The sequence below is a fragment of the Geotrypetes seraphini genome, chromosome 2, assembly GCF_902459505.1.
Source record: "Geotrypetes seraphini chromosome 2, aGeoSer1.1, whole genome shotgun sequence".
NCBI classification, from domain to species: Eukaryota; Metazoa; Chordata; class Amphibia; order Gymnophiona; family Dermophiidae; genus Geotrypetes; species Geotrypetes seraphini.
Genome location: NC_047085.1, coordinates 98,807,425 through 98,823,453, shown reverse-complemented (window position 1 = coordinate 98,823,453; position 16,029 = coordinate 98,807,425). Strand labels below are relative to the sequence as shown.

General features: G+C 45.1%; 1 protein-coding gene across 1 annotated transcript in view; it reads right to left on the bottom strand.

The window, feature by feature from the left end:
- TRPA1 (transient receptor potential cation channel subfamily A member 1) overlaps nucleotides 1–16,029 on the bottom strand; it is a 199,799-nt gene that overhangs the window by 81,038 nt on the left and 102,732 nt on the right. The window contains exons 16-18 of the mRNA XM_033929784.1: nucleotides 11,422–11,512; nucleotides 8,359–8,418; nucleotides 4,652–4,750 (exon numbers count right to left, since the gene is read on the bottom strand). Of these exons, the coding sequence (XP_033785675.1) occupies nucleotides 4,652–4,750; nucleotides 8,359–8,418; nucleotides 11,422–11,512 (250 nt within the window). The remainder of the gene's footprint in view (nucleotides 1–4,651; nucleotides 4,751–8,358; nucleotides 8,419–11,421; nucleotides 11,513–16,029) is intronic.

Here is a 16,029-nt window from a genome sequence, read left to right as displayed (position 1 = left end):
TCTCTCACTTCCATGAAAGCTGACTGTTTTGCTACAACTAGAACTGAATGATACAGTTGTGAATAGATCTTATTAAGACTGGACACATGGTCGATGATTTAACTGAAAATATGGGCAACTTGACCCGTTGTGAAACACGGCTAACTTTCCCAGTTAAGAAATTCTGGAACTCTAGAATTAAAAATAAGTTGCGAAGTAAAAAAAGGCTTGCATTAAGAAGCACATAGATGGTTAGAAAAACATTGGACTACTAAAGAGTTAACGTACTCGCAGAAAGGACTGCTCTGAGCAGAACTGTAAATGAAATCTTGCATAATTTGTAGTTCTTTAAAATTCAGAAACTAAAATAAATAGGAAATGCTGTAAACTAAAAGTCACTGAAGGCAAGAAAGTTCCCACCCGTCATACAACTGCTGGCCCCAAAAGCACGAGACTGAAGAAGATAAGATTTTCTATAGAAAAGAAGAAAGGCAGTATTTACCGTACCTCAAGAGATAAAATAGTACCTTAAGTCAGTGGCGTACCAAGGGGAGGGCTGTCCGCCCCGGGTGTACACCTTAGGGTGGTGCACAGCCGGCCAGGTCTGGATCATCCTGCCCTTCTGTGCAACAGGACCTGCACCTCAGCGCGGCTGCCGTTTGACCCCCCTCTGACTTACTTACTCTGGAGCAGAGTCGGCAGCCGTGCTGAGGAGCAGGAAGGTCCCCCGATGACTTGTCTGCTGGCTTTGCTCCGGAAGAAGTAAGTTATGTCGGAGGGGGTGGACCCGGCAGCCGCAGTCATGGCGAGACCTTGCCACAACTCCCTGCGTCTCCCGGGTCCACCCCCTCCGACGTACTTACTTCTTCCGGAGCAAAGCCAGCAGACGAGTCATCGTGGAACCTTCCAGCATGCGGCTGCCGACTCTGCTCCAGAGTAAGTACGTCGGAGTGGGGTGGACCAGCAGCCGGCAGCTACACTGCTGGAATGGAAGAGTGGTGGAGCCGGGAGAGGCAATGGAGGGAAAGAAAGGGGGCAGATGCTGATTGAAGATGGATGGAGAGAGAAAGGGCAGACATTGGATGGTAGTGGGGAAGGTAGAGGGGGAGTCTATGCTGGATGGATTTGCGGATGGTAGAGATAAGGGAGCAAATGCAGGAAGGAAATGGGAGGAGAGAAAGAGGGGAGCAGACGATGGAAGTGGACAGAGAGAGGAGAAGGTTCTAGATGGAAGGGGTAGATAAAGAGGGCACATGATGGAAGGAGGGTATAAATAAAAGGAGGGCACATGATTGGGGGGAAAGGATTGAGTTAGGGAAATACTGGAGGGGGTGAGGGAAAGAGGTGGTGAGCTGTAGGTAGATAGTAAAAACAGAAACTGATGAGAGGGTAGTAAGAACGTAATCTAGATGTATGCAGAAAATAAATTGAAAAGGAAAATGAGGGAAAAAAGGGAAAGGGATTGCAGAAGAGGGGTGTGGGAGAGGGAAGGAGAGGAGAGAGATGCCAGACCAATGGGGTGAAAAGAGAGATGGAAGAGGGAGGCATATAGTTTCTGGAAGGGGCATAGAAGGAAAGAAGATGCCATATAGGGGCAGAGAGATGGCAGACAGTGGATGGAAGGAAAAGAGTAACAAGAAGATGAGGAAAGCAGAAACCAGAGAAGACAAAGGTAAAAAATTTTTTTCTATTTATTTATTGCTTTAGGAGACATGTGTCACTGTTTCTGTGGTGTTGCATTGTATGCAAAGTCCAGCTTCTTGCTGGTTCAATTTAACCTTTGTCTATGTATTTCTATTTTATCCCTCCTTTTACAAAACTGTGGAGTGTTTTTTTAGCTCCAGCCGTGATGGTAGCAGCTCTGATGCTCAGAATTCTATGAGCGTCAGAGCTGTTACCACCGTGGCTAAAATCCACACTACAGTTTTGTAAAAAAGGGAGGGGTTAGTTTGTGATTACTAATTCCATACTAGGCGAAGGTGTTTTCTGTGTTCTGTGTGTTCGAAAGACATGTTTTTTTGTTAGGATTGACGGTGTAGGATTGTTTAGTTTTACAATGGGTGTATTGATGTTGTACTGCTCACTGCAGTATGTAAGATGCTGCCTTTTCCTAGGTACTCATGTGTGACAGTGGCGTACCTAGCATATGTGACACCCGGGGCCCATCATTTTTTGGCTCCCCCCCCATCTGTACGAAAAACATGATTTTTAGTAACAAGCCACACGTCACATATGAGTACCTAGGAAAAGACAGCATCTTACATATTGCAGTGAGCAGTACAACATCAATACACCCATTGTAAAACTAAACAAGCCAAACTAGTACAGATCAATCCTACACCGTCAATCCTAACAGAAAACCATGTCTTTCAAACACACAGAACACAGAAAACACTTTCGCCTAGTATGGAATATGTCATCACAAACTAACCCCTCCCCCTTTTACGAAACTATAGTGTGGATTTTAGCCACAGTGGTAACAGCTCTGACGCTCATAGAATTCTGAGCATCAGAGCTGCTACCACCATGGCTGGCGCTAAAAAACGCTCCACAGTTTTATAAAAGGGGGGATAAAATAGAAATACATAGACAAAGGTTAAATTGAACCAGCAAGAAGCTGGACTTTGAATACAAAGCAACACCACAGAAACAGTGACATGTCTCCTAAAGCAATAAATAAATAGAAAATTTTTGTTCTACTTTTGTCTTCTCTGGTTTTTGCTTTCCTCATCTTCTTGTTACTGTCTTCCTTCCATCCACTGTCTGCCATCTCTCTGCCCCTCCCTATATGGCATCTTCTCTCCTTCTATGCCCCTTCCAGAAACTGTATGCCTCCCCATCTCTCCTTTCACCCCCATTGGTCTGGCATCTCTCTCCTCTCCTTCCCTCTCTCACACCTCTCTTCTGCAATCCCTTTTTCCCTCATTTTCCTTTTCAATTTATTTTCTGCATCCATCTAGATTACTCTTACTATCCTCTCATCAATTTCCTTGTTTACTGTCTACCTACAGCTCGCCACCTATTTCCCTCACCCTCTCCAGTATTTCCCTAACTCAATTCTTTTCCTCCATCATCTGCCCTCTTCTTTCTCCCCACTTCCATCATCTGCCCTCTTCTCTCTCCCCTTTCTCCCCACTTCCATCATCTGCCCCCTTCTCTCAATCTCTCCATCCACCACAGGCCCATATTTCTCCCTTCCTCACCTTTCTGATTTTAGCAACAAGATCTGCACACCCTCCCCCCCCTCCCGCAATGACACTTAAGATTGGGAACGGGCCTCCTTCTACCCCTGGCATCAACAGAACTTCAGATCGGCAACGCGGTTCTCAGTCAAAAGCGGAAACAGGAAGCTGAGTTAGAGGGAAGCTTTTGATGTGAGCACTAGAGAATGGCACAGGGAAAAAATCTGTCCCCGTCACTGCACCGTCCCCTTCACCGCCTCATCACCGTTCCCGCAGCATCCAAACAAGCCTCAGTACTGCAATATTTAGCTTATTCCTTCCTTATAAATCAAAGTTCTGGCTGCTGAACTAGAGAAAGAGATGTTCAGCTGGCAGGGCTTTGTTTATAATTTTTTTATCAACACAACTAATATACTACTTTATCCTGAAGCAAAAAAAAAAAAAAAAAAGAAATAGAATTTTTTTTCTTCCTTTGTTGCCTGGTTTCTGCTTTCCTCATGTTCTCATTCAATTCCTTCCATCCACTGTCTCTCTTCTCTCTGCATCTTCCATTTGCTCTGTTATTGTGCCTCTCCCTTTCTCCCCCCTTACAAATTGGTCTGTCACCCATCTTCTTCCCTCCGCTCCTCCCATAGTCTGGCATCTCTGTCTTCTTCCCTGCCAGCGTCTTCTCCCCACTCTCTCTTCCCCATTTCCCTTCAGCGTCTTCTCCCCACTCTCTCTTCCCCATGTCCTGTCAGCATCCTTCTCCCCCTCTGTCTTCCCCATGTGCTTTCTGCGTCCTTCTCCCCCCCCTCGTTTTCCCCATGTCCTGTCAGCATCTTTCTCCCCCTTCTGTCTTCCCCATGTCCTTTCAGAGTCCTTCTCCCCCCTCTGTTTTACCCATTTCCCAAGCGTCTTTTCCTCTCCACTCCACCTTTCCTCCCTTTCTCCCTCCCTGCTCCTTACCTTCGTGGCGCTTCCCCCCCTCCACCCGACAACAGGCCTGGTCCGACAAACCTCCCTGCCCTGTGGCCGCAAGTCTAAATTACCTTCTTACAGCAGCCAAACGTTGTAGTTGCAAATAGCTGCCGTAAAGATCGTCTCTGATGCAACTTCTGGTTGCGTCAAAGATAACCTTTACGGCAGCCACACACAGCTTCAATACTCCAGCTGCTGTAAGAAGGTAATTTAGTCTCGCGGCCATAGGGCAGGGAGGTTTGTCGGACCGGGCCTGTTGTCAGTCAGTCGGTCGGTCAGGTGGGCGGGAAAGCGCCACGAAGGTAAGGGGCAGGGAGGGAGAAAGGGAGCTGTTTCAACACCATTCGCTGAATTTTATGGACCTGGACAGCTGTGCACCCCCCCTAAGGCTGCACCCGGGGCAGATCGCTCCTCCTGCCCTCCCACTTGGTACGCCACTGATGTGTGATGTGTGGATTGTTACTAAAAATCATGTTTTTCATACAGATGGGGGTGTCAAAAAATAAAAATAAAATAAAAACATAACTTACATTAAGAAAAATGAGTGGTTCATAATCTACATTCAAATCTTCCTTTCCTTTCTTTATAAATGCCAATGGACACTGGAGATATTTGAAGCTGTATTCAATCTGTGAAGTCAATAAATAGGCACAAATTTTTACTTCTAGCAATTTTAACTGCTTATTAGCAAAATTAGATTTTTTTTTTTTTAATGCTTATGCTCTTTGGGACAGATCCCTGAAAGTTAGGCCATTGCATACAAAATCAGCCCCTTTATTATGTATGTTTTAGATATTTTAGATGCAACAGTATCTGTGAATATAAATAAAAAATAATGTCAGGAACAAAGCAATGGTTTAGCCAAAAATTTCCCTCCACTTCTAGCTAAAAGTATGTGCAGACATCTACATATTTTTAGCTGGGTTAAAGGAGGGTGTTTCTGGCATGTTTGGGTCAAGGAAATAAAATAGCATATATTCATTAAGGCCCAGATTAACTAAACAGCACCCAAATTCAGTAAAAAAAATGCCATTAAAATGACATTTTTAACTGACCCCCTTCTTTTACTAAGGTGCACTAACCGATTAGCGTGCGCTAAACGTTAACGCATCCATAGACTAACATGCACGTGTTAGCGTTTAATGTGCGCTAATTCGATTAGCGTGCGCTAATCGGTTAGCGCACCTTAGTAAAAGAGGGCCTGAGTTATAAAGGTGCCTACCTGCGCCTAAAAAATCAGCCCTGGAATCGTGCCTCCATAGGTGCTTTAGGCCGCTTAACACCACTGTGGGCATGGCTAACACTGGAAGTACAGGCCAAATAACTCCAAATAGTATGTCAAGAGACCCAGTGTTTCAATAAATATTATTAGTATATATGGTCTCTAAAGGTATATCTTCATGGATACTTTCTAAAGTTTATAAACCTCATTAGTGTCGGCTGCATGAAAACAAACTTTCTTCCATACAGACGAGTGACACGCTGAGATTGATAGTGCAATTTTCTTTATTAACTCATGTAGTATAAATAGTCATACTCATCTCAGTCTACGCGGGTGGGAACAGCGCTCCGACATAGAAACTATGTTTCGCCTTAATCGGGCTTTCTCAAGGAAAGTCCCCCTTATGCCATACAGCTCATGCTCCCCGCGCTAGCTGACTGAATAGCATCACCAACTTATCAGACTTCCATTAGCATGAATACTCTATAGTTGCTAATTTTGACCTGTGTACATTGTAAACAATGTGGGTTAATCAAAATTGCCTCAAGTGAAAAACTGATTATCATATTAAGAGGGTTACAGGATATTGCAGTGGAGCTCAGATAACACAATGATACTTGACATTGCTTTATTAATGGTAAACCTAGAAGCCTGAGTGATTTTTCTATACCCTGTTATCAACAAGCAATCATAATTAATTTACTATCATAGAAAAAGTAATTAAGAAAGCAAATGAGTTATTGTATGCAGAAAGCCTATGAAATCAGAAATGGAATGTTAATTACTGATTTATTCTATTTTTGTAAACTTCATTAATGCTTTTTGTACAAGGCAGAATACTGAGTACTAAATCTAATCAAACAGCAAGTAAACCCATGAATCAACCAAATCTATTTTTCACAAGATTATGGGCTCCTTTTACTAAGGTGCACGCACAAAATTGCCGTGCGCTAGCAAAATTATTACTGCCTGCTTAAAAGGAGGCGGTAGCGGCCAGCGCATGCGGCAATTTAGCACACGCTATTCCGCACGTTAAGGCCCTAGCACACCTTCGTAAAAGGAGCCCTATGTTCTATAGTATAAAAAGGATATTTTTCAAAGACATTTCCTTATATAAAACAGGGTGGAAAAGTGACTTTTGAAAGTTGCCCACTACATCTGTGGATAAAATTCTGTACATACAGCCAGTGCATGCATAAATATACCCACATATTCCTGTGCCCAGTGCTGGGACATATTATCAAATTACCGAAAGAAAGAAAAATACAGTAAAGCCTTGGTTTATGAGCATATTTCGTTCCAGAGGCATGCTCATAAACCAAATTGCTCGAATATCAAAGCAAGTTTCCCCATAGGAAGTAAGGGAAACTGCTTTGATTGGTTCTACCTCCTCCCCCCCCCCCCCCCCCCCGAGGCTACCGGCGCTGCTCCATTCCCCCCCCCCCCTTGAGGAATCCGACGCTGTTCCAAACACCCCTCCCCCCCGCGATCCAGCATCCCCCCAGCGATCCGGCATCCCCCCACTCGCGTTGCCCCCCTCCACCGCGATCCTACTCCCCCCCCCCCCAAGCAGTCAATGACACCTTTACCTGACTTGGCACCAGTGCCGGTGCCCGAAGATCCTCCCTCTTCTGGCGTGGCTGGGCGGTGCGTCAGAGATCCTCCTTCTTCTGGTCTGGGCTGGGATGGACTGGCTTTGAGCATTTGCGCATGCTCAAAGCCTTCTGGTCTCGTTCTCAATCTCGGAAAGAGCGAGACCAGAAGGCTTTGAGCATGCGCAAATGCTCAAAGCCAGTCCAGCCCAGCCCAGCTCAGAAGAAGAAGGATCTCCGACGCACCGCCCAGCCCAGGCCGCGCCAGAAGAGGGAGGATCTTCAGGCACCGGCACTGGTGCCAAGTCAGGTAAAGGGTGTCATTGACTGCTCGGGGGGGGGGAGGAAGTAAGATCGCGGTGGAGGGGGGGCAACGCGAGCAGCGGGGAATGCCAGATCGCTGGGGGATGCCGGATCGCGGGGGGGGGGGGGGCGCTCGTACAGCGAGGCAAGCTCGGTTTACGAGGCACCAAGTTTGCGAATGTTTTGCTCGTCTTGCAAAACACTTGCAAACTGGTGCACTCGTAAACCGAGGTACCACTGTACCTACTGAACCTGAATGTACACTACTTCAATAGCCTTCAGACGTGCAGGTTTCTTATACATTCCAGTACAGTAGGCTTTTTTCTTGCGCTGAAGGGCTCACAACGTTTTTAAAAAAATGTCACAAAGAATTTGAACCTGTAAACCCACTACGCTAATCAACGGCTCTGCATGGAGGTCTCTGAAAAAGTTAATTTTAGAAAGATTTTGGTACCATGAACACCCATAGGGCTCCTTTTATCAAGCCGCGCTAGCGGGGTTAACACGCGTGACTTTTCATCACGTGTTAACCCCCGCGCTGGCCTAAAAACTGCCGCCTGCTCAAGGGAGGCGTTAGCGGCGAGCGCGGCCGGCGGTTTAGCGTGCGGTATTAGGCACGTTAAACCGCTAGCACGGCTTGATAAAAGGAGCTCATAGTTTCTGAAGCCATAATAAACACCAGTATTCCTTGCTAGTTTCACATTCAAGGGAGTGAGGGGGGGACAGTAACCACTGAGGGATTAAAGATGTAATTTGCCTTAATACCAGTGGACAGCTGCTAATTCAAAGCTTTCTATAACCTGGACATGCTAAGCTCCAGGTCTAAATAACATCATCCATCTTTTCTTGGACATAGACGTCCCTACCCCTTCTGAAAATGAAGTTGCATATCCATATTTTGGACCTTCCCTAGTCTCATCCAAAACATATCCAGACAACTCTCCATTGCCATATGGATATACTGCACTTTAAGACGTCCATATAAAACTGGGATTTGAACATTCATGCAGATATCCAAAACACAGAGTTTCTAAACTCTTTATCCCATAACTCTATGTGTTGCAATAATTTAGTTAAGCTCAATTTAAAATGTACAATGAAATTAGCACTGTTCACTTACACAGAATTCTTGGCTTTTCTTGTCTCCTGGAGACTCAATCATACATTTGTCTAGGAGAAACTTGGGAGGTCAAAACAAGATGATTAATATCATATATATTTGAGGGAATCAAAGAAATATTGCTGAAAACAGAGATCTATGTTGTTACCTTGTTAAAAATGAAAGGAGTTAAGACAGTAAATAAAGTAGAAATTACCTGCAAATATCTTTCTTTGTGACTCTCCAGAGCAGTCCTGATGAGTAAGAGGGGCGTTTTTGATAGGCATTTTTGGGCAAGACGTCCACAAACCCAGCAGAAAAAATGTCCAATTTCAAAATTGACAGACATTTATCTTTTATTTTTGAAAATAACCTATGTATAAGTTTTGGTCTTTAGGACGCCTATCTTTTTGGCCATTTTCAAAAATAAAAACATCCATATGAAAAACGCACAAAAGCAAGTTTTGTAGATGTACTGTATCCAACTACTTTGTCTGATCAAGACAGGAATCCCCATCAGCTGAGCCAGTTTTGGGGATTCCTGCCAGCTCAGCTGATGGGGATTCCTTCTGCCAGGATCAGCTGAGCCAAGGATTTCTATACCCCTCCCCCTGATATCTCCCAACATCTCCATGACATCCATGGACCCTCCCTGACATCTGCCAACATTTCTGGACTCCCCTCTTGCCCTAGGACCCCGGCTAACCCCCCCCCCTCCACTAACCTTGAAAAGTTGGACGGACAGACAGGTCTTCTTACCGGCCGGCCGGCAGGCCCGCCTCCATCGAAATGAGGTGGGCCTGCCCCTTTCTGGCCCATCCCACAGGAGGCTAAGGCTTGATTGGCCCAGGCGCCTAAGGCCCCTCCTATGTAATACATTTATAAATACATTTCATATACAAAATAAAAACTAAGGGGTCCTTTTACCAAAGCGCGCTAAATGCTAACATGTCCATTATATTCTATGGACATGTTAGCATTTAGCACACGCTAAATCGGCTAGCGCATCTTAGTAAAAGAGGGGGTAAGTATAATACTAATATTTAATACCTCCATTACAGAGTTAGAGCTTATTCCCCATTCTCATCAAGGAAAACATATGATCATAGTAGTTTTACTAAAATAACTCTTTTAAAACCACTCCAAATCCTGCCTGTTTATTTATTTTTTTAAAATTTATGAATCGCTTAAATCTAAGCGATGTGCAAAAACATTTACAGCCACAATTTCAATCACAAACAAACATTGTAAAATGCAGTAAACACATAAGTCAGTCTCCCCCACAAAATTTCCTTAATACAGAATTATTCAAATCTAAAACAAATAATAACCACAGAGTTAGAGAAAGGCGTCTGCAAACAATTGTGTTTTTAATAATTTCTTGAAAGACATACGATCTTTGCATAATCTTATTATACCTGGAATTGAATTCCAGAGATTCTTACCTGCAATTGAGAACATAGATATTCTAGATTTTACATAACAAATCCCATTTTCTTTTAAACTGATGACCGACATCACCCCCAACCCCCCCTCAGATCTCAAACATCTTGCAGGTTGATAGACTTCCCACAAGTTTTGAAAGCAAGTAGGATCAGAGGAGTACAATATTTGATGAACAACTGACAGAGCTTTATAGCAAATTCTCTGCTGAACAGGTAACCAGTGTAGAGCTTTTAAGATCGGAATAATATGGACAATCCTAGGAATACCCATTATCAATCTAGCCGCTGAATTCATTAGAAGTTGCACAGGTTTACATGTTTTCTTTGACAATCCAAGGTACAGAAGATTGTAGTAATCATCACCCTCACTAAGGCTCCTTTTACTAAGGTGCACTAGCGGTTTTAGTGCGCGCTTAGTGTGCATTACAATGCCGCACGTGCTAAATGCTAACACCTTCATAGAGCTTGCATTAGTATTTTTCATTTAGCACATGGTTAGCGCACACTAAAAACGCTAGCACACCTTAGTAAAAGGAACCTTAAATCTGGCAAAATCCCAATTCTAAAAACATCCTAAAGTACCCAGTATCAACTTAAAAAGTAAAACATAACTATTTCCGTTTTCAATCCTTCTCCTCAACAAGGAAAACTCAATAAAGGGCCAGACTCTCCTAATTTACTGTTTGATTCTACCGGGGATGGGCGGTGATGGGTTTGATTTCTGTCTCCGCAACTCTCTAATTTACTTCCTCGAGACCCCCCTCCTTCAGAGATGCCCTGCCCTACCCACAAAATATGCACACTTTTACAGTCAGCCTGTGATGAGGTCAGTGGGAGGGTGCAAATTCACTATCTCTCATGACAGGAAATCTGAGAGTTTAGAGAAAGGAGGTGGCACATTGGCACTTCTGTCTACAAAGAAGTGACTTTCATTTATCCAGAATATACATTACATTACATTACATTACATTAGTGATTTTTATTCCGCTTGTACCTTGCGGTTCAAAGCGGATTACATAAGAAGAGAACTGGACATTTCCAGGATGGTACATGACAATAGAGAATACAGTTTGAGGATAGAGACTTAATAACAGAATGATAGTAAAGACTTAATAACATCGGAAGATGTTTTGGACGGCAGTGTTTTGGTTTCTTGGGGGATGGGGTGAGGGAGGTTAGGTAGATTGTATATGCTTTTTGAACAGCAGTGTTTTGATTTCTTTACGGAATGTCTTGAGGTCTGATGTTGTGGTTAACAATCTGGTGATGGACGGTTCGAGTTTTGCAGCATGTGTTGCCAGGAGGCTATCATAAAGCTTTTTGCGGTGAGTACCCTTGAGTGGTGGGTATGTGAATGATGTCAGTTTTCTTCTTGTTCTGGTTGGAAGGTTACGGTTTAGGCGGTCATTTAGGTAGGTGGGTGCAGTACCGTTAATTACTTTGAAGAGTAGACAGTATAGTTTGAATTGAATTCTGGCTCGAATCGGTAGCCAGTGTGAGTCTAGGTAGGCATTGGTGATGTGGATAGAAATTAATTTAAAGATATCTATCTATCAGTAACAATGAACATGGATGTGAAGCTGGTAGAACATAAGCTCTCTTTCAGTTCACATAGTGCAATACAGAGAAATTAATTTACCTTAAAACTTTCAGGAAGGTGATCAATCATTTCCAGTAAAGGGCACCTATAGGGAGAATTATGTGAAAATGTCTGCATGGCTTCATCCCACCTGTAAGCAAAGAAAAACCACTGACATCAAATTCTCAGCCCACAAAGAAAAAAAACGTCCAGCGCCACCTGATACTTCTTAATTTTCTTTCTAAAACATGTTTCCTTCAAAAACTTTGTTATGTCAGCCCTGTATCAGCTGTCATATAAAAGCATATGTTGATCTAAATGCCACTAAATTGTTAGCTATGTAATAACATGCCAGTTGATATTCAAAGTGATTTAATAGACAGGAGAGCAAACTGCCCATTTAAATTGCCTGGACCTGCCCAGCTGCTGATATTCAGTGGCACTTATATGGATAGTGTCACTCAATATTGGCATTTTCCAGTCATGTCCTAAGTGGGCAAGTCAGGGGCATACAGGAGGGTGGAGCCAGGAGTTATGAGGTGCTATTGTTATGCAGTATCGGCACCCACACAAGTAACCAGGTATGTAAGACCTCAAAAAAGTAGTCCAAACTTTGCACAATTAGCTATGATGTTACTGGCACTGAATTTCAGCCAACTCCCGTATAACTTCCTGGACTGGCTGACACATGGTTCAATGTCTTTCCTTTCCATCCCTTGGCAAACTCCAATTACCCCTCCCTTCCTTCCCCTCATCAACATGCAAACATCCCCTCCAACAACTAAGGACCTCCCTCCAACTTCCCAACAAGGACACCTTCACTCTGACAAGTACAGACTCCCTTCTTAACCATCCTATCAGAATAGACCCATTGGGCCTACCTAAAATCCCTGGTAGTCCAGCAGAAATATGGGGGGCAAGAGCAAACTCTATTTGCTCCTGCCCCTCATGATGCTATTGTAAAAATGGCCACTGCAACCTCTAGCAACAGTCTCACTTTGGAGGTGGAGACTAGAGGTCTGCACGGGAACGGGGATCGCGGGGATCCCGCGGGTCCCGCGGGGATCCCGCGGGTTCCCCCCCTGGCCCACGGGACTCCCACGGGGACGCCCCCTGGCCCACGGGACTCCCACGGGGATGCCCCCCTGACCCACGGGACTCCCACGGGGACGCCCCCTTGCCCACGGGACTCCCACGGGGATGAAAACAACCTACCTAAATTCTGGCGATGCAAGTATGCAGCTTACAAGTCTGGCGTCGGGTCGGGAAATAGCCATGTTGAGCAGTGAGCTCAGCACGTACACAGATGAAAGCCTTGCTTGCTGATTGGTCCGGCGGCCCCGCCCCACCGTGCCGCCGGACCAATCAGCAAGCAAGGCTTTCATCTGTGTACGTGCTGAGCTCACTGCTCAGCATGGCTATTTCCCGACGCGGGCATTAGGCTGTTTTTTGTCATTTCGGGTGGGGGATGGCAGCGGCAGCAGCAGCCTGAAAAAGAAATCATCCTGGCCGGGTTCGGTGTCATGCTCCGGAGCTTCTACAGCCTTCCTATCTCCCTCTCCCTTCTACCTGCGGCTCTCTTCGGCAACAACGATCGACACAAGCTTCTGGCGTCGGGGCCTACCCTCTGCGAGTCCCGCTTGTTTCAACTTCCTTTTTCCACAAAGGTGGGACTCGTAGAGGGAAGGCCTCGATGTCGGCAGCTTGTCTTGATCACCGCTGCTGACGAGTTGCTTAAGAGAGCCGCGGAGCAGGGGGGTGTTGCCAGGTGCAGGTAGAAGGGAGAGGGCCAGATGCAGGACTCGTGGGTGAGGGAGGAGAAGAGAGAGGGGAGAGAAACAAAAGGAAATATTTCATACTGGGCTGGGCCGGAGTGGAGAGAGGGTGGAAAGATTCTGGCTACAGGGTGCAGTAACAAAGGAAAAGGGGGGAAAGCTGAAAATGGAGATTGTGACACAAAGAAGAGAAAGGGTAAGCAGGACCTTCTGAATAAGGATAGAGATACAGAGGGGACATGAAGAGGAGGTGAAATAGAGACATAGAAGTAATGCTGAAAAAGTGTGTGTGGGGGGGGGGGAGATAAAGACATTGAAAGGGCAAATGGTGAATATGGGGTAAAGACAAGGACAGAGACAAATGAAGATTCTGAAAAAGTGGTGAGATACGGATATAGGTGAGATGGACACAAAGAAGGGTGATGCTGGAAAATAGGTGGAATGGTAATTCTGACAGACACAGAAGGGAAATGCTGGATCAAGGAGAGATGGGGCTCAGGCTGGATGGAATGAGGAGAAATGCCTTGTTGGCCCGGAACTTCCTCTCCTACGTCAGAATTGACGTCAGGGAGCGGAATGCTGGTCAGCGCGACGCTTCTGCAGGGAAAGCTTGGGACAGCGGTGGCTTGGGGACTATTCCCCGATGGCGGTGGCAGCAAACCGAGTGGCTTGGGGGAGGGCACGGAGAAAGAAAGAAAGGGGGCAGACAGAGAGACAGAAAGAAGGGGGAACAGGGAGACAGAAAGAAAAAGTTGGGGGAGAGAATGAGGTCTGGAGGAGAGGAAACATACAGGAGGCTGAAAGAAAGGAAGAAAGATTGGATGCACAGTCAGAAGAAGAAAGTGCAAACAGAGACTCATGAAATCACCAAACAGCAAAGATAGGAAAAATGATTTTATTTTCAATTTAGTGATCAAAATGTGTCTGTTTTGAGAATTTATATCTGCTGTCTATATTTTGCACTATGGCTCCCTTTTACTAAACCGCAATATTGTTTTTTAGCGCAGGGAGCCTATGAGCATTGAGAGCAGCGCGAGGCATTCAGCGTAACTCCCTGTGCTAAAACCTACTATTGTGGTTTAGTAAAAAGGGAGGGGGTGTATTTGTCTATTTTTGTATTTTGTTACCGAGGTGACATTGCATAGAGTCATCTGCCTTGGGAAATGTATATGGCAGATATCTTTGTTTTGTGTTCAAAAGAAAAGGAAATGCATTTCTGGTTTTATTTCTACAGTGTTGAAGTACTTGTTGGCCCTTGCTGTGACTGGTGGGGATCCCCAAGCACCGCCAGCAGAGGACCTCCTCTAGAGATGGTCAGAACTCCCCTCCACCAAGCGCAGCAGTCGCTGGCAGCATCCATGAGCCACTGAGGTGCCAGCATCTGTGACTCAGGGACGCTACTGCTGCCTGCCAAGCTTGGCAAAAGGGACCCCAGGCCAACTGCAAAGGAAGTCCTCAGCTGACAGTTTGTGGGTTCTCATCAGCTGAGTATTTATATTTTATATTTACATTAGAGGTTCTGGTAGAAACCCATTTACAAAGTATGTATTCTTCCCAATTAATATTTCCAAATTAATAGTCTCTTTGCTTATTTGTAAATGGGTCTCTACCAGAGCCTTTAATTCAGTAGCATAATTAAATAAAATAACTATTTCTGAAGTTTATAGGGAAGGATGGTGACGGAGGGGATTCCTCGCGGGGACGGGTGGGGACGGAGGGGATTCCTCGCGGGGACGGGTGGGGACGGAGGGGATTCCTCGCGGGGACGGGTGGGGACGGAGGGATTCCTCACGGGGACGGGTGGGGACGGAGGGATTCCTCACGGGGACGGGTGGGGACGGAGGGATTCCTCACGGGGACGGGTGGGGATGGGTGGGATTTTGGCGGGGACGGGTGGGGACGGGTGGGATTTCTGTCCCCGCGCAACTCTCTAGTGGAGACTGAAACTTAATTTAGGAAAGAGATCCTTGTCCTAAGCTAAGGAAGAAAAGAGATAATAAATGGTATGAATGGGCAGACTTCAAAGGCGATATGATCTTTATTTGCCTTCATTTTTCTATTTTTTTTATGATGACAAAAAAAAAGCAGTTCAGTTCTAGAGAAAGGTTCAAAATGGAAAAATAGAAAAAACCACATTTCCCAGATATCCAAGACATGGCTGAGCAGAAGGGTCTCGGAGGATGGAATCTAGCATGGGCAGAAATTCCAAATTTAACATGGAAGTGACTTTAAAAGATACGAAAGGAAAGATGTTAGGAGATTGTAATTAATATATTAGATAAGAGGTTCCCAACATGTGGTACACATATCCCAAGAGGTATGCAAACCATTAGAAGGGAGTATGCGGTGCCCTTCAAATCTCCCCCTTGCAGCCGCTGCTTTGTTCTCTTTTCCCTGCCTCTCCCTCTGGATAAACAGTCCTCTTCCATCTTTTGCCAATATGTTTTTACCTTGTCTGCACAGCAGTCAATAGCATCAGCACAGCAAGTCACTCAGCCAGCCTTGGGGGCCTTGCTAGGCCACAGCCTGCCTTCGATGATGCAACTTCCTTTTTCCTCAGAGGCGGGCTACAGCTTAGCAAAGGCCCCAAGGCTGTCTGAGTGAATCGCTGTGTTAATGCTATTGGCAATGGTGTAGGCAACTTAAAAACAGACCAAAAAGAGAACTGCTACTGCTGCTGCTAATCGGGAGGGGGAGGGGATGAGGAAAAGCACCTGAAAAATACCATCTACAAGCTAAGTGTTTGGATGATGAGAAACTTCCTCAAACTGAACAAATCTAAAGCTAGAATATTATAGTTCAGAGACTATAACTCGCTACCAGACACAGAGCTAAAATTGCCTACTGGTGAGAGTCTAAAGATAGAGAACACCTCTGAAGTCCTGAGAGTCAT